Genomic DNA, 22,242 nt, shown 5'->3' with positions numbered 1-22,242 from the left:
GCCAGATGCTGTAACCCTGGATAAAGCGCCAATAAAAGTTGGCAAATCCCAGGAAACGTTGCAGCTGCACTCTGGACGTAGGCTGAGGCCAATCGACCAACGCTCTCACCTTCCCGGGATCCATCTGTACATTCCCTGCAGAGAACACAGGTATAAGCACACTGGGGTTAATGGGGAAGATGGCCGACACCTGGAGGGGGGTGGGGACAAGCACAAAGACAGGTGATACAGATCAGGGTGTGACAAAAATTGCTCATTCATGTTGGTTAATTTAGGATTCAAAGATCATCTTTGAAAATATATAGTTTAGCTTAGTCCACACAAAACATACATTCCATGACAGAGTACAGAGCAGTTATAGTCAAGAAAAACACAAGAAAATATTAGATAAATTAAAAATAAGAGTCAGATTGTCAAGACAACAAAAATACTTCTTACACACTATTAATATATAGGTATTCATAGTATTATACACAGTACAGTTCAATTAGATATTTTAAAAGAAAAGAGGCCCTGTGACAGTTTAATTTGTTTCTGTTTTTTAAAACTTTTTGCCTGAGTAATCTCTGGTCCAAGATTAAATGGTTCTATACATAACTAGGCGACAGATTAAATTCATTTTTGGTTAGGGTACAGTAGGCCTAAAGAAACCCACAGTGGTGTGTCTGGTGGGGTATACACAGTGCCATGCAACTTATTACGTGACTTGTTAAGCACATTTTTACACCTGAACTTAGGCTTGCCATAACAAAGGGGTATTGACATTTCAGCTTTTCATTTTTTATTCATTTGTCAACATGTTGAAAAATATAATTACACTTTGACATTATGGGGTACTGTGTGTAGGCCATGACAAAAAATCTCAAAATGGGAAAAAGGTTAAGGGGTATGAATACTTTCTGAATGCACTGTATGTCTGTTTGACTTTGTAGTATTACCCAACTAGAAGTGGGTTATTTCTATGGGTTTCTTCTCAGTCGCTGCTTCATAGACTGGTCCCAGATCTGCCAACTCCATTGCTGTCTTTGTCAAGCCAAAAATCGTTGGCATGAAAATGAGTGACAGAGTTGGCATAATAGCACAAACAGACTGTCACTCAGGCTAGAAATGATACCTGATGGTGTCCTACTCCTTCATTTTTAATAATAAAAAAAGTAACCTTTATTTAACTAGACAAGTCAGTTAAGAACAAATTCTTATTTACAATGATGGCCAATGCTGGGCCAATTGTGCACCGCCCTATGTGACTCCCAATCATAGCCAGATGTGATGCAGCCTGGATTTGAACCAGGGACTGCAGTGATACCTCTTGCACTAAGATGCAGTGCCTTACACTGCTGCCCCACTCTGGATCTGACTAAGAAATGCATTTTGAATGTAATACAGTATAGGCCTAGAGTAGCCCATCACTGCCATAATAGGCACCAATTATCATAAACCACTTGAATGAAAAGAGAATTCTATCAAATTGGTTATAGATATCAGATACATCCCATAACCCATTGATTATATGTATTAAATTAACCTCAGGAGAGTTGAATACTATGATCACAGCCTAGCAAAGATTTTGACAGTATAAATCACGTGTCCTCTCCCCGTTTGCCCTTTTAAGAGATATAAAATATGATTGTTTTTCTTTGAACCAATCTTTGCTTTACACATTTTTATAGTGCAGACAATATTATGCACACTTGCTGTACCCTGCATATAGATTCTATTCATGAAATGACTAATATTCTAATTCCTAATTCTTTGACACCCCTGAGATTCAAGATCGCCTAACCCAAGACACGCTAGATCATGGGACCCTTACGTATCAGGTGCAATCCTGTTCCTTGTGTGGTTGGTGCACAGCACAGTCAATAAAAATTCCTCGTTTCTGACTGGCCCTGCCGGAGTTTCCGCTTTTTCATTGTCTCCTCCCTTATCTCTCGAGCTGATCCACTGATCTACTCCCCCATTAGATACTGTAACGTTATCAATAGCTAGCCACCACCATCAAATAGCTAGATATGGACGATTTTGACATGCTCAACGCACCACAGGCTGCCGCCGGCAATGGGACGGACGAAGACCCCGCTGCCGCATTCTTGGCCCAGCAAGAAAGCGAGATCGCGGGGATTGAGAATGACGAAGGATTCAGCATCCTGGACAGCGGAGATGTTCCAACGTCGTTAGACAATAATCTGACAGGCGACGCAAACGGTAACTGTGTAATAAAAACACTTCATTTAGCAAGTTACAGTGGCTAGCTCGTTCGTATTATTTGGCGGAGTCAAAGCCTAACAAATTGGCTATAATTGACTAGCTATGGGCTAGCCAGCTACTGTATACACCGTTAGCTAGCCATCTTAATTAGCTAGCTAACCAGCAAACGAGCTACTTTAGCAAGCTACATCGACTGTCTGCAGGAGACTTAAATGAGATTACGAGAAAAACAAGTAACGTCAATTTAGCTGGCTGGATCCGATATTTCAGACCATATTTTTTAAAATGTTCGGGAAACTAGCTCGTAATGAGCAAGGTGACGCTAGTTTCCCCATTTGTATGTTCGCTAACGGCGCTAGTTAGTCTCTACATTACATGTGTATATGCTAGCTAATAACGTAACTTTACTTATTGATATCTTGATGTTTGAAGTGTCGTGAATAAACTAACAGAAAATGTCGTGTCTTTGAATGACCGGTTAGCTAGTTATAGCGTCTATTTCCTGGCTAACTGTCATTGGATTGATCCCACTGCACCAACAACATTACTGGCCACTTCATTACTGCATTTTGATATATGGCCCAATGACCATTGGACTTTCATACAAAACTGTCGCCTTCAGGAAGTTAAAATATTGACCGATTAGTTAGCTACATTGGCCAGAAGCAAGTTCATGTTATGCAACTCTTTAGGGAGGGGATGTACAGTTGAAGTCGGAAGTTTACATACACTTAGGTTGGAGTCATTAAAACTCGTTTTTCAACCACTCCACACATTTCTTGTTAACAAACTATAGTTTTGGCAAGTTGGTTAGGTCATCTACTTTATGCATGACACAAGTAATTTTTCCAACAATTGTTTACAGACAGATTATTTCACTTATAATTCACTGTGTCACAATTCCAGTGGGTCAGAAGTTTACATACACTAAGTTGACGGTGCCTTTAAACAGTTTGGAAAATTAATTGAAAATTATGTCATGGCTTTAGAAGATTCTGATAGACTAAATGACATCATTTGAGTCAATTGGAGGTGTACCTGTGGATGTATTTCAAGGCCTACCTTCAAACTCAGTGTCTCTTTGCTTGACATCATGGGAAAATCCAAAGAAATCAGCCAAGACCTCAGAAAGAAAATTGTAGACCTCCACAAGTCTGGTTCCTCCTTGGGAGCAATTTCCAAATGCCTGAAGGTACCACGTTCATCTGTACAAACAATAGTACGCAAGTATAAACACCATGGGACCACGCAACCGTCATACCGCTCAGGAAGGAGACGCGTTCTGTCTCCTAGAGATGAACATACTTTGGTGCGAAAAGTGCAGATCAATCCCAGAACAAGAGCAAAGAACCTTGTGAAGATGCTGGAGGAAATGGGTACAAAAGTGTCTCTATCCACAGTAAAACGAGTCCTATAACGACATAACCTGAAAGGCCGCTCAGCAAGGAAGAAGCCACTGTTCCAAAACTGCCATTAAAAAATCCAGACTACGGTTTGCAACTGCACATGGGGACAAAGACTACTTTTTGGAGAAATGTCCTCTAGTCTGATGAAACAAAAATAGAACTGTTTGGCCATAATGACCATTGTTATGTTTGGAGGAAAAAGGGGGAGGCTTGCAACCCGAAGAACACCATCCCAACTGTGAAGCACAGGGGTGGCAGCATCATGTTGTGGGGGTGCTTTCCTGCAGGAGGGACTGGTGCACTTCACAAAATAGAGGAAAATTATGTAGATATATTGAAGCAACCTCTCAAAACATCAGTCAGGAAGTTAAAGCTTGGTCGCAAATGGGTCTTCCAAATGGACAATGACCCCAAGCATACTTCCAAAGTTGTGGCAAAATGGCTTAAGGACAACAAAGTCAAGGTATTGGAGTGGCAATCATAAAGCCCTGACCGCAATCCTATAGAAAATTTGTGGGCAGAACTGAAAAAGTGTGTGCGAGCAAGGAGGCCTACAAACCTGACTCAGTTACACCAGCTCTGTCAGGAGGAATGGGCCAAAATTCACCCAACTTATTGTGGGAAGTTTGTGGAAGGCTATCCAAAACGTTTGACCCAAGGCAATGCTACTAAATACTAATTGAGTGTATGTAAACTTCTGGCTCACTGGGAATGTGATGAAAGAAATAAAAGCTGAAATAAATAATTCTCTCTACTATTATTCTGACATTTCACATTCTTAAAATGAAGTGGTGATCCTAAGACAGGGAATTTTTACTAGGATTTAATGTCAGGAATTGTGAAACTGAGTTTAAATGTATTTGGCTATGGTTGCTATCTGGCTATCTGACTTCAGCTAGCTAGCTAGTTCCAATGAATGAATCGTTCAACGTAAAGATATCGCATAACCAAGCATTTATGTTCCAGTGCACTAGGCTAGAACAGGTGGGTATAATTTGTGGAACGTTCCAACAGGAATCTGTTCCAAAAACGTTAAAGTACAAGGTTACCATCAAACAACGCATACAAAGTAGCATGATCAATTCAACTAGCTGACGAATAGGCATGAACTCACCACGTAGCTTATTCTTAATGTTTGTCCATAGGCTACCAGAGTGAGGACAGACATTTTTCGGAATAAAAGTGGTGAGTGAATTTAATGAATTAGCCCACTCCCTACCCGGTATCTCATTCTGCCGCTATACAACTTTGTATGTGTTTGTTGGCAACCTTGTTATTTACAAAGTTTTTGGAACAGATTCCTGTTGGAACGTTCCACAAATTATACCTACGTGTACTATTTTGCAAGCTTACAACGCCAAATCCATAATCTGAATTTGATCATTGTGAAAGCATGCTGATTTGTGATGGGCCTAAAGACATCTTATTCCATAATGTAAGACGCGTAGTGAAGTCTGATACACACCCACTCTGTAATGTTAATCGATGATGTAGGCCATTTCATTGTCTTTGATATTGCTTTGTTCATGATGAATGGTACATTTTATTTGCAGATGCAGTGGATGGTGCTGTCAATGGAGACCTTAATGAGGTAATATCTTATGTTTTCCATTTTTTCTTACAGCCGAGATTGTGATTGTATCGACTCAAGGAAAACGTTACAATACTTAACAATGCATGTTTGTTTGAACATAGCCTAATGAATACTAAATGCCATGGTTGTGTCATATTATTGACCATGGTAGTGTTCAGTAGGCACAAAATGGAAGAAAATGCTCTGGAACAGAGTGAAAAGGGGGAGTCTATCTATCTACTTGTCCAATGAGACACGTTTTAACGTTGCTACAGTGTGCCCCGTTGAACACCACCCATGTGTTTGTTAGGAGAGCAATGGCCCGTCTGATGCATACTCGGCCATCTCCAGTGCCGACCGGCTGCAGGCTGAGCCAGAGAGCCTGCGTAAATGGAGGGAGGAGCAGAGAGAGAGGCTGGAGGTCCTAGGTAAGGAGAGGCCCCTGGTATATCCTGGCTAGAGGGCCATATCAGCGTGACAATAGAATAGAAGGAACCGATGTGACTATTTACAGTTGAATCCAAAGTGCTGAGCGTCCAATTCTAACACCACAATCTTTGGGAAATGTATGGCCCTGACTTGCAATGCAAGAAAAACACTAAGCGCATTTTGCTGATGTTGAAATCGCCCCTGGTTTTAGAAGTCTTCTTTTTGTGATGTCATTTTTCAAGAGAATTGCATGTACTGTGTGAATCATAAGGCATCTTCTTCTTCCTAATTTCCCCTTCCCCAGACGCTAACTCTCGTAAGCAGGAGTCTGAGTGGAAGGACAAGGCCAAGGTAGAGCTGGAGGAGTGGCACACTAGACAGGACGAGCAGCTGGAGAAGACTAAAGTGAACAACAGGTAAAAATGCATAGAAACAGTCTAGTCATTCTATTTCTATGTAAGATCGGCCCAGGTTGAGCCAGGAGGACTAAAACTATACTGGGCTCCAAGGAAACCTTTTGTCCACTGACTCACTTTTCTCTACAGGAGCCGTGGAAAGGAAACCCTGTCCATTGAGTGTAAATAACACTCTGCAGAAATCTCCTTGCAGAATAGTCAGTTATTGTGCAGCAATTGTTCCTATTGGTCCCTCTGTTCTCTACTACCTTTTATGTGTGTTAAGGTTTATATAGGCCTACATTAAAAGACGTAAGCTAACAGTGTGCAGTCTCTGGTAGAACAGTGAAAAAGATCAGTATAGTATGTTCCGGAATGAAAAATGATCATGTATATTAATTCACAGGTTCATTTATTTCTAATAAAGACCTGGAGCGGCAATCCAAGTTATGCATGGTGTTGCTAAGAGGTGAAACGCTGTTGCCAAATGACGAGACCCCAGAGTTGACCCTTGAACCACAAGCCATTTTGAGCACGGACGGCATATTCAGAAATATCTAGTTGAGGTCAGGAATTATAATATCAATTGGTGTTAATATCTTTCGAAAGATAACAGGACAGCCCCAGCAGCAAACAGAAATGTAGGATGTTTTATTTTATATTTATTATATATATATAAGTTTGATAAGGGTTTTGGACCGCCTTGCCTCCAAGTGCTCAGACAGTATAAAGTCAAGTTTTCACTAACTTGAGCGTCTGTAACCCAAGCCCTCCCTCTGCTCTGAATAATATATCAGCCAATGTTCCAGTCTCTGTCTAATGTCTAGCTACCTCTAACCTGCCTCTGTTATGTTGTTTGTAGTCTTTTGTATATAGCTGCATCCCAAATGGCACCCTATTCCCTATGTAGTCTCATAGGGCTCTGGTCAAAAGTAGTGCACTAGGTAGGGAATATGCCGCCATTTTGGACGCAGATGACTGTGGGTGAGAGCTCTGGGCTGGGTTTGTTCTGTCGTTTTGTTCTTCTCCTTTTTACCGCTCTCTCTCTTCTCTCCTGCTTGCTGCTTTCCTCTGGGACATCCCCTGTGTCTCCAGGGTTCTGGATGAGGATTTCTACAAACAACCCTTCTCTGACCTGATTGGTTATGTGTATGTTGCTAAACTAACATTTGTTTCTTTTTTTCACGTGACGTCACTCGCGTCAATCGCCCGCCGCATCTTCCATTTTAACACTAATTTTTACGTTTGGCTTTCCCCTTCATTTTTTGTTGTTGGTTTTACATTATTTTTCAAAGAAGTAGACTTTCATTTATCTTGAGCGTGCGTGACTGTTTTTGCGACCTATAAACCCACCAGGTGTCTCTTTTTTCTTCATTTTTTTATGCGGTGAATGTGTGTTGGCTGAATGTCATTGCATCAGCCTTAATGCTTAATGCTCAGTTTCTGTATGAATTATGTTGCCATAACTGAAGTGTAGTAAATCGAGTGGCCATTTTCTTTTACTTTGGTCTTGTTTAATTCCATCGTCCATGATCCATCTATATGTCCCTTCATTTTATCATGCCATCTCATCATGCCATTTGCAAATGTTTTTGTATTCTTAGATCCCTTTTTTTAAATCGATACTTGTATTATTCATATGTGCACATGGAAAACTAGTTATAGAAATTGACGCTATGTAGAAAACATTGGTTAGGTGTGTTACTTGGCGACGCACTGCTTTAAATGTATCGACGGAACCGTAGAGCAGCTACCTCAGCTGCGTGTGGATACCGTGTGGCTAATGTCTAGAGTTAAGACTAGTTTTGTTTCAAGCAACTGTGTCTCCAACTCTTAACAGTCCTATCAATATAGTAGTACCTTCATATAATATGCAGGCATATTATCTGAAGGTTAACTTTAGTCTGTTAAATACTATTTAAGAGATCTCATGCCGTTAAAGGCTTATTTATATATATATATATATATATCTGCTTTATACCTGGTAACCTGCAGCCTTTCGGGTTCAATAAGGCTCCTGAAAAGCTGTACAAAGGCAACCATGTTGTTGGAGGGCCGTTTCCTTCCAACATTATCCCAACATTATCTCTGCTGTTTCAGTGTCTTCTAGAATAACCACACACACACACACACCCCTCACACAAAGAACTGCAGCGATGGGTGTTTTTTATAGGAGGTATTTATGCAATAGCAATTGTACTGTACTAGAATGTCTGTTGGTTGACATAATGTTGAATGGACACTCTGAATCCCTCATTTGGAGAGCGTCATTTACAATTTTTAAGAATGACTACGCCAACTTGGCTGCCATGTGGTTGGCGTGTCCGTCCTGAGATTGGAAGGTTGGGGGTTCGATCCCTGGCCGAGTCATACCAAATACTGTCAAACTAAGACTCTGCGTTAAAGATATATATTTGGGGGGCTGCAATCGAGTAGCGTCCTGTCCAGGGTGGTGTACTTGTACAGCTACCTCACGCTACAGGAGATGGGCTCCTGCTCCTATGAGCTATTCTGGCTAGCACAATCCAAGGCTCGTACGAGGCGACTTATGACAAGATCCAACAGTTGAAGTCTATTTTCAGTAGCCTTCATAGCCTGATACTGTCGCAGAGCCCTGCATGTAGACAGTCAACTGTTGCGTTGATGTCGCTTGTACGTCTGCATTTCTAAACTGAAAGCTCATTGGATACACCGTTGCTTCAAACATGCGAATGTGATCTGCTTAGAATCTGTTAATAGCGACTAGCAGGCCACTGCCTACCATAGAATGACATGCTACTGTTGTTGTCCAACTCACCCTCTTAGTTTTGCAGCCCTTATATCTGCCATTGAATTCATTCGATCGCTAAAGAGCAAAAGGTTCCCATATAACCAACGTCCTTGTCTCTGCCAAAACAAAGACCCACAGCTACTGAGACCAAGGGGGCACGTATTTCTGCCTCACCCAACCAACTCAATGGCACAGCAGATGAAGGCTGCAAGCTAAGCACACTTCTTAGTGCACAAAAAAAAAATAATCCTGCCACCCCCCTGAAAATGACTTTTTTTCTCTCTGGGAAAATGCATGCTGGCTTTTGTCATCTGCATAAAGCTCATTTACTTTTCATTTCTATATATCTGACTTGTGATCTGTTTCTCCTTGTTTCTTTTCCTATGCACCTTTAAGCACACACATTAACCATCCTTGCTACCGCCTAGACCAGTTAAGTAAAAAAACAAAAAGACAATATCCTAGTAGGGAGGAGTGTATATTAGCCTAGAGAAATGGCAAAACAATATTCAGTAGTAGTGCACAATTAGACTAGACTGTAGTCGGGGCTCTCCAACCCTGTTCCTGTAGGTTTTCGCTCCAACCCTTTTTATAATTAGCTGGTTGATAAGCTGAATCAGGTTAGTTACAACTGGGGTTGGAGTGAACCTACAGGAGGGTCTCTCCAGGAACAGGGTTGGAGAGTCCTGCTGTAGATGAATACAAATCCACTGCCAATTTAAATGATTTTAGAAGCTGGGTGTCCCTCCTGTGATGCGTTGGTCCACTAGTCCTGTTCGTATCTGTAGTTTCGTTGTGACAGTGAATTTTCATTGGCTTCTCATCCCCATTTTGCTATGTGTTCTAGTTTATTAGAGGGGATCTTTCATTTAGTTAACTCTTTGGCAGTGGAAGTGTCCTATCTTTGGGTGGGTGGGTTTGGGTTTTGCTATTCCCCCTGGCTTGCATTTCAAAATGTCTTATTGTGATTGTGGCACTATCATTTTTTTTATTTAATTTCGGTTATGTATGCTAAGCCTTCTAGTGGAATTAGATGCCCTTTTGGGTTCCGTATTGGTGTAAAGATTATCTATGTAAGTTATTAGTGAAGATTGTGACATGTCAATCAAAAGTCTCTTATGGTTATTATATCAAGTATTTGCTGCATTTCAAATGGCCTGCTTTCCAACCGCAGCAAAATGCATGGCAAAGTCTCAGGTGTCCAGGTTTTGGTTGTTAAAAAGAACGAACTTGCCACTAAGCGCACTTATCAAGCACAAGTATAAAGGACATAAAACAAAACCATGTTCCTAATGCTATACTTGGATCTTGAGAGAATATTTGAACGTAACCAAAAAGCAAGTTACGCCCCCCCCCCTCCTCCAGTTCTGTGACGAACTGCATTTTTAACCAACCAAACCGCGTTTTAACCGTTCCAAAAAACCCAGCGCTTGATTAGACTGACAGGGAAAAGCAGGTAACTAGCTAGCTGTATGACTGGGGTTATAGGGGGCATGCTGTATGATCTTATCCAGCCCTGTACTCATCTGTTTTTGATGTGGCCACCAGGAGAATGTTTTATTTTTTTGGATGTACTGTAATTGAGTTGGGTCGACTGGACTGTTCTGAGTTGGGTCTCCGCTGCTGTCTACTCGACACTTCCTCCTCAAGCAAAGGTTTTTAGATTCAGACCTCACTAAAACTGTTGGACTAAAATGGTGAAAAAGACATGCTAAAATGGCACTATTTTCATAATGAATCTTTTTTTAAATGTTATTGGCAACTCGTCTCATGCAGGTAATTTAGATCCATTCAGCATGTATTTATATGGGGATTCCCCATGTCTATCCCTGTCGTGTTGCAGAGGAGGTGGTGTGTAAGTGAGCAGCAGTAAGGCCTTCTGTAAAACTCTACTGATCTCTAGGGCCCAGGCCTGCTCCCTCCCTCTCTAAAGCGCTGTTCCCCTCCCGTGTTGCCTTGCAGAGCGGCTGAGGAGGCCATGCTGTCGGACATGGACGAGAACAACCCGGGCACCGAGTGGGAGCGCGTGGCGCGCCTCTGTGACTTCAACCCCAAGTCCAGCAAGCAAGCCAAAGATGTGTCCCGCATGCGCTCTGTCCTCATCTCCCTCAAGCAGGCCCCTCTGGTCCGCTAACAACCCCCCCCCCCCCCCCCCCCCCTCTATTAGATGTCTCAATTCAGTCCCTACCACTCCCCTTCACACTAACCATTCATTCAGTGTTTGCAGATCTGATGGCTCTGGATACGTAAAAGCAGTGTAGTGGTGGAGCTTCCACAATCCACCATGTCGCTTTCACCTTACAGATCTGTTAACATTGAGGGGCCGAGGGAAAAGGGGGTGAATTGAGACGGCTGTATCTCTACCCTGGCCCTAACCCTCTCTGGACCCAGATTGCAACCAACCTCTCATAGGGCAATGTATCATCATCATCCCCCCCCCCCCCCTACCTAACCTGAGGTCATCATTGTTTATGGATTGATGACATCACTCTCTTCCATATCCCTTTCCATCATTAAAGAACAAAATAAGTATATACGCATTTATTTTTTTCTTTCTATTCTTTTAAGGACCAAACTGTTTTTATTAAGTGTGTTGGAAACCCATTTAGAGCCGGCTTGTGGCATTTATTGTGACTATTTCAATCTATGCATTTCTCCCATTTCAACCGCGAATCACGTACGGTAAATATCTATTTGTGTGTGTAAACATCAAGGTTGGGGTCAATTCCATTTAAATTAGTCAATTCAGAAAGTACACAATTCCAAATCAAATCTTTGCTCATTAAAAAGCATTGAAGAGAATTGGAATATCAGTGTACTTCCTGAATTGACTGGAATTGACATGGAATTACCCCCAACCCTGGTAAATATCATGTGGTGTATCATGTACTCTATGCGTGTACCTATGTACATATACAGGCAATATATAAATTTACAAAATGTCAGAGTACAATTGTGGTTTAAAGATTTACTGTAGCTCAAGTGTTGCTTAATGTGTTTGTTGTCCATCAATTTCAATATCAGTAAAACATGAAACTTTTGTCAATGTCGTTATTGAAGTGTTGTCCGTGACATTCAAATTATGGTTGCACCTAATTGGAAGTAAAATTTCAGGTGAGACAAATTACATTTTACACTGCGTTTTCAATTAAATTATGTTTAGTGTGCCCTTAGGCCCTCCACCACTATTGCTGTTTGTTGTATGGCCTTGGGTTATCTGGGTTCAAAAGAATTGTGAAAATGAATATCTGGCTTCAAATTATTCTCTGGCGAAAATGGCAGAGAGGAAGAGGTGAAGCGAGGGGGTTTCTCCTGTTAATCTGTCCACGGGAAGCAGACCGCCTGACTTTTTGGATGAATCCCATCGTTAGGCCAGAGACGATCAGCTCAACATATCTCAAATGGTCAAACCGAAGTTGCCTACCTTTGATCAAAGCCACGCTGTTGGTTGGGAGGTGGCCAGTCAGAACGTGACATCTTTGAGCTTGAATCTGTTCAACCAATAAATGGCTTTATTAGTTATATTTGGTGTAGCAATGAGCTATTGTGGAATTTACAAATGCAACCTAATTTTGAACGTCTATATCAGGAGTATTCAACTCTTAAAGCCAATTTCGGTTTGATCCGAAAATGTGGTCGGAGGCTCCTTTATGGAGGGTGAATTGAGTTCCGTACGCATTGCCGTGTGCCTCCCAAATTTTGTAACAATGCGGAGGGCTCCGCACTGACATGATTGGTTGGCGGAAGGTCCTGTTTAAACACAAACTCACTTCCTTGAACTTCCTTCACAACAGCACTGCTCATCGAAGCACAATAAGTATTAATGCTCTGACTTCTGCAGAGGCTGTAGCAATGTAAATACTGCACGGCCAATGCAGACGTGGGACTGACAAATGCGGTGCCTTTAACACCACGAGGTCCGGAGCCTGCTGGTTTTCTGTTCTACCTGATAATTAATTGCATCCACCTGGTGTCCCAGATCTAAATCAGTCCCTGATTCGAGGGGAGGAATGTGGGGGGGGGAAGCAGTGGAACGAGTTTCAAGGTCCAAAGTTGAGTTTGAAGGGTTTATATGGTCATTCCATATAGGCTAGATATATGATAGCTAGGCTATGAAAACATTCCCAGAGGACTGAAAAACCTGCTGGTTTACGTTTTGTCATACTCTGTTGACATAGTACTTTACGTTACATTAAACTAATTAATTTTGGAAGCGAGAGAGGCATTGTTGATGGCCATGTTCCACCCTTTATGGAAACAAAGGAGGCATTCTAGTCAGTAGTACAGCTCTACGTTTCCTTTAATCATTGATAGGTGAGGTTCTGACTGCTGCTCAGGTGAATTGTCTGACTCGAGACATGTTAACTACACTGAACAAAAATATAAACGCAACATGCAACAATTTCAAATATTTTACTGAGTTACAGTTCATATAAGGAAATCAGTCAAATTAAATAAAGTCATTAGGCCCTAATCTATGGATTTCATGACTGGGAATACAGATATGCATCTGTTGGTCACAGTTAGCTTAAAAATACATCAAAAAAGTTACCTTAACAGTGAACCTTTTTTGTGAGATACACAAGGCAATTCTAGGTCTTGTGGCATATTTTGGTTAAACTATCCCCAATTCAATGGAAGTGCAACCGTCTGCATGCACAGTGCATTCTTCCATCACATATACAGCTGATTCTCAAGATCTAGCTCACTAAAGATCTACTACACTGTCTGAGCCAAGGACTACATGCTTTCTGGTAAATTTTGATTACAATACTGGGTGGGGTGAATATATTTTGACTTTTTGTTAACTAGTAAATAGTAGCCTACAGAAAAGTTTGTTTAAATCATTTCTAACTTGTTAACAATTTCTGCTAGTTAGTAGAAAAAAAACGGTGGGTTTTAGCTTGCTTGAGACTGCTAACAGTGTTAATTCACATGTTTCCATACGTTTCATTTTAAAACATTTATACAAAATAGTTTAATCTAACTATTTATCTGTACATGGAATTGTATTTTTTTTGTACTCTTTTCTAATCTTTACAGGACAATGCCGAGCACCATCTGATGTGTGGAGACATTTCACTGCAGCTAATGTAGAAGGAAAAGCTGTGTACATTTGCAAATACTGTGCCAAATCATATGTGAAGAATGCAATAAAGGTGCATAAAGTTCCCTTAGCGCTCACAACAAGCAACCGCTGGACAAAAAGCCCTCTACTTCTATTTGAGGTGAAAATGATGAATCAGACACCTTATAGATCGCAACAGCTCATGGTCCTCCTGGAATTAGATCTTTTTTTTTACTCTATGGAGAAACGTAGTCAGAGAAATAATTAACTACATCATCTCCACCCCTCAACCAGTATTCAAGAGCACAGACAAGGGACAACAGACACACTGGTCTCTACATTGCAGATGAGCTGAAGGCAGTCATCAATGACCTTGGACCACAGAAGGTATTTGCACTGGTGACAGACAATGCTGCGAACATGAAGGCTGCTTGGTCTAAAGTGGAGGTGTCCTAACCTCACATCACACCCATAGGCTGTGCTGCTCATGCATTGAATCTGCTCCTCAAGGACATCATGGCACTGAAAACAATGGATACACTACAAGAGAGCCAAGGAAATGGTTAGGTATGTGGAGGGTCATCAAGTTATAGCAGCAATCTACCTCACCAAGCAAAGTGAGAAGAATAAGAGCACCACATTGAAGCTGCCCAGCAACACCCATTGGGGTGGTGTTGTCGTCATGTTTGACAATCTCCTGGAGGGGAACGAGTCTCTCCAAGAAATGGCCATATGACAGTCTGCCGATATGGACAGCCCCATCAAGAGGATCCTCCTGGATGATGTATTTTGGGAGAGAGTGGTAAGCAGCATGAAACTCCTGAAACCTATAGCAGTAGCCATTGCACGGATTGAGGGAGACAATGCCATCCTGTCTGATGTTCAAACTCTGCTTGCAGATGTAAGAGAATAAATCCATACTGTCCTGCCTACTTCACTGTTGCTCCAAGCAGAGGAAACTGCAGTTCTGAAATATCAAAAAGCATTTAGACTTCTGCCTGAAGCCCATACACGTCGCAGCGTACGTTAGACCCCAAGTATGCTGGCAAGAGCATCCTGTTTGCTGCAGAGATCAACAAGGCCTATGGTGTCATCACTATCGTGTCTCACCACCTTGGACAGGATGAGGGCAAGGTTCTTGGCAGTCTGGCGAAGTACACTTCCAAGCAAGGGCTTTGGGATGGAGATATATGTTGGCACGACTGCCATATTGCCTCATCAGCTACCTGGAGGAAGGGATTCTGTGGATCTGAGGCTCTTTCCCCTGTTGCCTCCATCATCCTCCAAATCCCACCAACATCATCCACCTCAGAGCGCAACTGGTCCTTGTTTGGGAACACACACAACAAAGCGCGCAACAGGCTGACCAATACAAGGGTTGACAAATTGGTGGCCATCCGGGCAAATTTGAGGCTTTTTGAGCCTGACAATGAGCCATCCTCAACAAGGTTGGAAAGTGACAGTGAAGATGAGGCTTCAGAGTCTGATGTTCAAGAGGTGGACATTGAGGAGGTCCAGGGAGAACACATGGAAGCCTGATAGTCTAGAAACTACAGCTTTGGTTGTCTTCCTATCATTTTACAGATGTTGAAAACGTTTTTGGGAGATGCGATGGATCATTCAATATTTATTTTGTTCAGTGAAATCATCCCATGTTAAGTCAACTCATTTAAAGTTCAATTCGTAACAATTCAAAACAAAATAAATCTATTGGAAGGATTTAATCATTTGTAATTGTGTCTACTTATGATAAGGTAAAAGGTTTGTTTGTCTCCTTATGATATAGTAAATATATCCAATGCAAAAAATATCTACATTCAAATGATATTAATTCACATGTATTCCCAAGGAACATTTCCACCTCTGAATATTCCCCAAAATGTGCAACCCTATACAGAGGCCATGCAACATCATGCTGAAACATGAGGTGATGGCACGACAATGGGCCTCAGGATCTCATCACGGTATCTCTGTGCATTCAAATTGACATCACTAAAATGCATTTGTGTTGGTTGTCCATAGCTTATGCCTGCCCATACCATAACCCCACCATGGGGCATCCACACGACACCGACGCTGTCTGCCATCTGCCCGGTACAGTTGAAACCGGGATTCATCCTTGAAGAGCATACTTCTCCAGCGTGCCAGTGGCCATCGAAAGGTGCGCATTTACTCATTGAAGTTGGTTATGACGCCCAACTGCAGTCAGGTCAAGACCCTGGTGATAATGATGAGCACGCAGATGAGCTTCCCTGAAACGTTTTCTGACAGTTTGTGCAGAAATTCTTAGATTGTGCAAACCCAGTTTCATCAGGTGGCTGGTCTCAGACGATCGCGCAGGTGAAGGTGTGGAGGTCTTTGGCTGGCGTGGTTACATGTGGTCTGCGGTTGTGAGGCCGGTTGGACGTACTGCAAAATTCTCTAAATCCAACGTTGGAGGCAGCTTATGGTAGAGAAATTAACATTCAATTCTCTAGCAACAGCTCTGGTGGACAATCCTGCAGTCAGGATGCCAATTGCACACTCCCCTGAGACGTCTGTGGCATTGTGTTGACTTTTGTCCACAGCACAAGGTGCACCTGTGTAATGATCATTCTGTTTAATCAGCTTCTTGATATGCCACACCAGTCACGTTGATGGATTATCTTCCCAAAGGAGAAATGCCCACTAACCAGGATGTAAACAAATGTGTACACAAAACTTGAGAGAAATAAGCTTTTTGTGTATATGGAAAATATCTGGGATCTTTTATTTCAGCTCATGTTTCATGGGACCAACACTTTACATGTTGCGTTTATATTTTTATACAGTATAGATTCTAGTGTCCGTCTGACATGGTCAAAACAGACAAAAGAACAGGGGTATTGCCACAGGACTACTTTGTATTGTCACATTTGAAACCATACTTACATATTGTAAATACGTTTTCTTTTCCTCCTTTACCAAGTAGATACCTGGCCATTTCTGTACAGTAAAAGAGTGCAACTGTTTTGTGAACCTGATGTGATTCTATAAAATCACACTACTACTGTGACCAAACAGCTGGAGGCGGATCATGCTTGCCAACTGGAGATGAAGGGCATGGGAAGAAATCAGCCATTCTGGTTTGCGGCGTCTCAATCACACCACCACCTGATTGTAATCACTATGCCCTGAGTTTCTCTGCAGCGCAGTTGGTTGGTAAAACTTGGAGCTTGCAACACCAGGATAGTGGATTCGATTCCAGGGAATACCCAGACGTAATAGTGGCAGATATTATACTCAACGTCACTGATTGTGATGACAATGAGTGACAAGGTGTGTATGACATGGGAAAGTGTTGTATTATGTTACAATATTTCATATTCAGTGTTTATTTGTATACAGCAGTACTGGATTTAAGCCAATTTTCCCTCAGGGACATTAAAGTTAAATCCTACGATTGCACAAACTGACTGGCACTCCAAGCCCTGTGGCGTGTTTACTACGTAGCCTTGTTCAGCCACACCTAAAACCATGAATAGCATCTAATGAATCCATCCACCCATCTGAAACTGACATTTTCTTGTGTTTTTAATGTGTAAAATACCCATTGCATTGATTAGAGGTCACAAAGTACCCAAGTGAAGTAAAATTTAAAAAAAGCTTCAGTATCCATGACATAATCAAAAACAGAAATACACAAAACGGAATAATCACATGACTGATTTATACACAGTAATCTCTTCAAATATGACAATCAAGGCAAAAGAAGTGCGCATTAAAACAAAAAAGAACGATAATGAATACAAGTGATTTGGCAGCACACCGTCAATTGAAGCACACAGCCAAGACAACTATGACATACATAGCATAGGCATTACACTTGAGGGTAGGTCGTAACTGTGGTCCTTGGGTAAGTCGCCTGGTTGCAGAACTCGTTCCAGTTCCATATGCTTAACTTAAATGATTGGATGGTAATGAAACATTTAACACTGCGGAACATAAAACATCTCCTGGGGGACATTTTGTTTTCCAAACCAGCTGTAAGGTTTGCTGATTCCAAAATGGAGACAAAATAAGATAAAGCGGCGCAAAGTGCTTACAGCGCGGTATGACAAATACGTACAGTTAATATGTCATAGCAACATGCTGCTTTCATAGCGTGGCTTCAAGAATAACATATTGTACGTTTAGAATTAAGAAGTAACAAAAACATGGAATTATGAGGGTCAAAATATGGCCATGTAGTACAAGCATAAATTAATACAAATTTGGTCAGATCTTTTGTCTGGACACACCCAACCATTTACTCATATTACTGTATAGGCTGTTATATATGTATCCACACACTACTATTTCAGTAAGGTAGTTAATAGTACTACTATTTCAGCACTGTTGTTTATAGTGCTACCATTTAAGTACTGTATCCCCTGTAGAAATTGTATTATGTTGACATTGAAAATGAGACTATCACTGACGATACCTTTGGAAAATGTCTAACTGAAATAAATGATGGCCAACGGTTCGTCCAATAGGAGTCGTCGATAGCTAGAAGAGCGTGTCAGATTGTCCCATCTGGGACAGTAGCATAGATGTAGGTCCTATTGAGCAGATCCATCTGTAGATCCTACCTTCCATCTTAGCCATTTCTATTTGCTAATAGCAAATCTTTCTACACCAGGGAATTGCAAGATATGGCCCTCCTTTGGGGACCACTTAAATGAAAACTAGAGCTTGACAACTGACCAATGTTCTTAATAGATGTGCCTGTTGTGTAGTCCATTACTGTAATGTTCTTAATAGATGCGCCTGGTTGTGTAGTCCATTACTGTAATGTTCTTAATAGATGCGCCTGGTTGTGTAGTCCATTACTGTAATGTTCTTAATAGATGCGCCTGTTGTGTAGCCCATTACTGTAATGTTCTTAATAGATGCGCCTGATTATGTAGTTCATTACTGTAATGTTCTTAATAGATGCGCCTGGTTGTGTAGTCCATTACTGTAATGTTCTTAATAGATGCTCCTGGTTGTGTAGTCCATTACTGTAATGTTCTTAATAGATGCGCCTGTTGTGTAGTCCATTACTGTAATGTTCGTAATAGATGCGCCTGGTTGTGTAGTCCATTACCGTAATGTTCTTAATAGATGCGCCTGGTTGTGTAGTCCAGCACCATGCTAGCGGCCCCCAGTAGGGCGGGCTCTTCGAGGTCGGATGTCAGGACCTGGATGCCCTGGGCGGAGGTGAGGGCTCTCTGATCTATGACCTGCTGGACAGGTGCCTGGTAGTGGGCGGCCAGCACTCCCGACAGGATGACCAGAGAGGGGTTGACCATGTGGAGGATGTTGACGATGCCCACTCCGAGGGCCATGCCGGCTGAATGAGGAGGAAACGGTGGAGAGGAGAGTGGTTAGCTATAAAATACAGGGTGGGTTTCATACAGATGCACTATGATTCAAGCTGGGTCTGGACTATGATGTCAATGTCACATTTGATATCATGCATCATAATTCAGCAAGTAAATGAAAATGGTGGGAAGAAAGTGATTTATCAAACGTATTTAACCAGGTCAGTCATTGAGGGAAAATAAATGTACAGTGCCTTGAAATTTCACATTTTGTTGCGTTGCAATTCAATCTATTTCAATCCCACTTTGTAATTTATGGTCATTGATCTACACAAAATACTTCATAATGTCAAAGTGAAAAGAAAATTAGACATATTTTTACAAATTAATAATTCAATAACTAAAATAGTCATTGCATAAGTATTCATCCCCTTTGTTTAGGCAAGCCTAAATTATTTCGCAAGAAAAATGTGTTATATGGACTGTGTGAAATAATAGGGCTTGACATGATTTCTGGATGACTACCCCCATACATACAACATCTAAGGTCCCTCAGTCAAGTATTGAATTTCAAGCATAGATTAAACTACAGAGACCAGGGAGCTTTTCGAAAGCCTCATAAAGAAGGGCAGTGATTGGTAATGGGTAACTAACAAATCAGACATTGAATATCGGTCCCCCCTACGGGACGGTTGAGCTAACGTAGGCTAACGTGATTAGCATGAGGTTGGAAGTAACAACAAAATTGTTTTTTTCTTTGTATTATCTTTTACCAGATCTAAATGTGTTATTCTCCTACATTCATTTCACATTTCCACAAACTTCAGTGTTTCCTTTCAAATAGTATCAAGAATATGCATATCCTCGCTTCAGATCCTGAGCTACAGGCAGATAAATGACATACCCAAATCTTTGGCGAAAATGGAAAAAAAAGGGTCCGATCCTTTTTAAGCATGTTCACGTTAATAATTATGATGTATTAAACCACCCAGACACATCAAAGATACAATCGTTCTTCTGAACTGAGCTGCCGGACAGAAAGGAAGCTGCTTAGAGATGTCACCATGAGGCCATTGGTGATTTTAAAACGGATACAGTTCAACGGCTGTGATGGGAGTAAAACTGAACATTGTAGTGACTCCAAAATAAATGACAGCGTGAAAAGAAGCATACAAATATACGGAACAAAATTATATATGTATGCAACAACGCACTAAAGTAATACTGCAAAAAACATTTTTTTTGCGTAAATGCAAAGCCTTACGTTTGGGGCAAATCCAAAAACACATCACTGAGTAACTGCCTCCTTATTTTCAAGCATGGTGGTGGCTGCAGCATGGTATGGGTATGCTTGACATTGGCAAAGACTGGGGAGTTTTTTAGGATGAAAAAGAAACAGGATGGCGCTAAGCACAGTCAAAATCCTAGAGGAAAACCTGATTCAGTCTGCTTTACACCAGACACGGGGAGAGGAATTCACCTTTTAGCAAGACAATAACCTACACTGGAGTTGCTAACAAAGAATACAGTGACTGCTCCTGAGTGGCCAAGTTACAATTGAGTTAAATCTGTTTGAAAATCTAAAGCAAGACTTAAATGGCTGCCTAGCAATGATCCCAAAAACCTTGGCAGAGCTGGAAGAATTTGAAAAATATAAAATGGCCAAATATTGCACAATCCAGGTGTGCAAATCTCTTATGGAGACATACCCAAGAAGACTCTCAGCTGTAATCACTACCAAAAAGTGTTTCTCATATGCATTGACTCAGGGGGGTGAGTATTTATCTAATCAAGGTATATAAGTGCTTTATGTTTCATTCATTTTTTTTAATGTTTGAATTTTTCTTCCACTGAGTATTTTGTGTAGATCATTGACAACATTAAATGTAATACCACTTTTTAACAATCAAAATGTGAAGAAATCCAAGGGAGGTGTAGACTTTCTACAGGCACCGCATCACTTAACTTATGAAGGAGTAGGTCTGATGTAAGGTGATGTTCAACCAACATAATGAGCGTGGACCCACCTGTTCTGAGAACAGCTTCAGCCTTGCGGTTGCCCAGGCGGGCTGCGTTGATGAGGTGGATGGCGCTGATGGACTCAGCCTTCTTCAGATCCACCATCCCCTCCACCTCCAGCAGTTCCTCTGGAGAACCAAAACAGACACAGGCCAGGGGTCGAATCAACATCTCTTTTTCATAAGACGTGTTGTTTTAAGCTTTGCAGCCCTCACTGGTGAAGACGGACACCCAATGTGTGCCTGGTTCAATGTATTATAACCACCATGCCTTATGCTTTTCGGTTTTAAGTAAAGGATTACCAAAAAAAATCTAATCAAGAAGTGTTCTAACTAACCGTCATGGAGCCTCTTGGCTTCTTTCTGCAGGGCCATGCCTGATGCGTAGGCCTCGATGCAGCCACGGCTGCCACACATACACTCCGGCCCGTCCAGAGACACCATGATGTGGCCCAGCTCGGCCGCGCAGAACGTACTGCCGTGGATCAGCTCGTTGTGCTGGATGATGCCCCCGCCGATGCCTGTTCACAAATCAAACAGAATGGTTAGTGGTGCCCCCGTCGGTGTGGCTTCCCGATCAGCACGACTACCTTATTCGTTAGGGGTCCTTTGTTAGCAAGGTTGAGACACCCCTATAGTGACAAATGTTGTTTTGATAGCTACGCCTTACTTCATTTTGATGCGTAGCTACGCTGGCATGAACGAGCAATCCTTATGTTGTGACTCATAAAAAAAACTAACGTGTGGTGCATCTTGTGCACCAGCTTGATGATAGCTAACATTAGCTAGCTGACTGATTAGCGAGCTAAGCAAGGTAACTGTTTAACTAGCTAATTGTTATGTTCGTTCCTTGATCAATGATCGCTACGCTGCGTCCCTATGGGCGACGGAACTTCGCTTAGAACGGATTTTGTGCAAATCAGGAAGAAGCCATGCTTATTGGGTCGCTACACCTGTTCAGAAATGACACACAACGGTTAAGTCCAGAGACACACACACACACACACACACACACACACATTACATACACACACACGAGAGAGAGAGAGTTGTGTCAGCTTTTAGAACG

General features: G+C 41.7%; 2 protein-coding genes across 7 annotated transcripts in view; one reads left to right on the top strand and one right to left on the bottom strand.

Moving 5' to 3' along the window:
- The first annotated feature begins 1,899 nt into the window (after nucleotides 1-1,899).
- On the top strand, nucleotides 1,900-11,821 carry clta (clathrin, light chain A). Of its 3 annotated transcripts, XM_014208920.3 has the most exons (7): nucleotides 1,900-2,205; nucleotides 5,168-5,205; nucleotides 5,498-5,615; nucleotides 5,921-6,032; nucleotides 7,107-7,160; nucleotides 9,178-9,213; nucleotides 10,744-10,930. In XM_014208920.3, the coding sequence occupies exons 1-7, from the start codon at nucleotides 2,013-2,015 to the stop codon at nucleotides 10,913-10,915; spliced, it is 723 nt and encodes a 240-aa protein (XP_014064395.1). In that variant the 5' UTR covers nucleotides 1,900-2,012; the 3' UTR covers nucleotides 10,916-10,930. The 3 variants fall into 3 exon arrangements, with proteins under 3 accessions (XP_014064395.1, XP_014064396.1, XP_014064397.1); XM_014208921.3 differs by lacking the exon at nucleotides 9,178-9,213; XM_014208922.3 differs by lacking the exons at nucleotides 7,107-7,160; nucleotides 9,178-9,213 and having other exon boundaries at nucleotides 1,901-2,205; nucleotides 10,744-11,821.
- A 5,562-nt stretch (nucleotides 11,822-17,383) lies between these two features.
- Nucleotides 17,384-22,242, bottom strand: part of LOC106609886 (bifunctional UDP-N-acetylglucosamine 2-epimerase/N-acetylmannosamine kinase) — a 39,033-nt gene continuing 34,174 nt past the window's right edge. For 3 of the 4 annotated variants that reach the window (XM_014208918.3, XM_014208917.3, XM_014208919.3), the window contains 3 exons: nucleotides 21,512-21,694; nucleotides 21,183-21,302; nucleotides 17,384-19,184 (listed from right to left, as the gene is read on the bottom strand). In XM_014208918.3, coding sequence (XP_014064393.1) covers nucleotides 18,949-19,184; nucleotides 21,183-21,302; nucleotides 21,512-21,694 — 539 coding nt within the window. In that variant the 3' untranslated portion in view covers nucleotides 17,384-18,948. The remainder of the gene's footprint in view (nucleotides 19,185-21,182; nucleotides 21,303-21,511; nucleotides 21,695-22,242) is intronic. The other variant, XR_014393042.1, reaches the window with a different exon arrangement.

The sequence above is a fragment of the Salmo salar genome, chromosome 08, assembly GCF_965601325.2.
Source record: "Salmo salar chromosome 08, fSalSal1, whole genome shotgun sequence".
NCBI classification, from domain to species: Eukaryota; Metazoa; Chordata; class Actinopteri; order Salmoniformes; family Salmonidae; genus Salmo; species Salmo salar.
The sequence above is the reverse complement of the archived record's forward strand: the minus strand, read 5'-3'. Positions and strand labels throughout refer to the sequence as shown.

Bases quoted from the DNA above. Each gene is read 5' to 3' on its own strand.
- clta (XM_014208920.3), top strand. From the start codon at position 2,013: ATGGACGATTTTGACATGCTCAACGCACCACAGGCTGCCGCCGGCAAT. The intron at 5,206-5,497 runs GTAATATCTTAT...TGTGTTTGTTAG, and splicing joins TCAATGGAGACCTTAATGAG to GAGAGCAATGGCCCGTCTGA. The intron at 5,616-5,920 runs GTAAGGAGAGGC...CCCCTTCCCCAG, and splicing joins AGAGAGGCTGGAGGTCCTAG to ACGCTAACTCTCGTAAGCAG.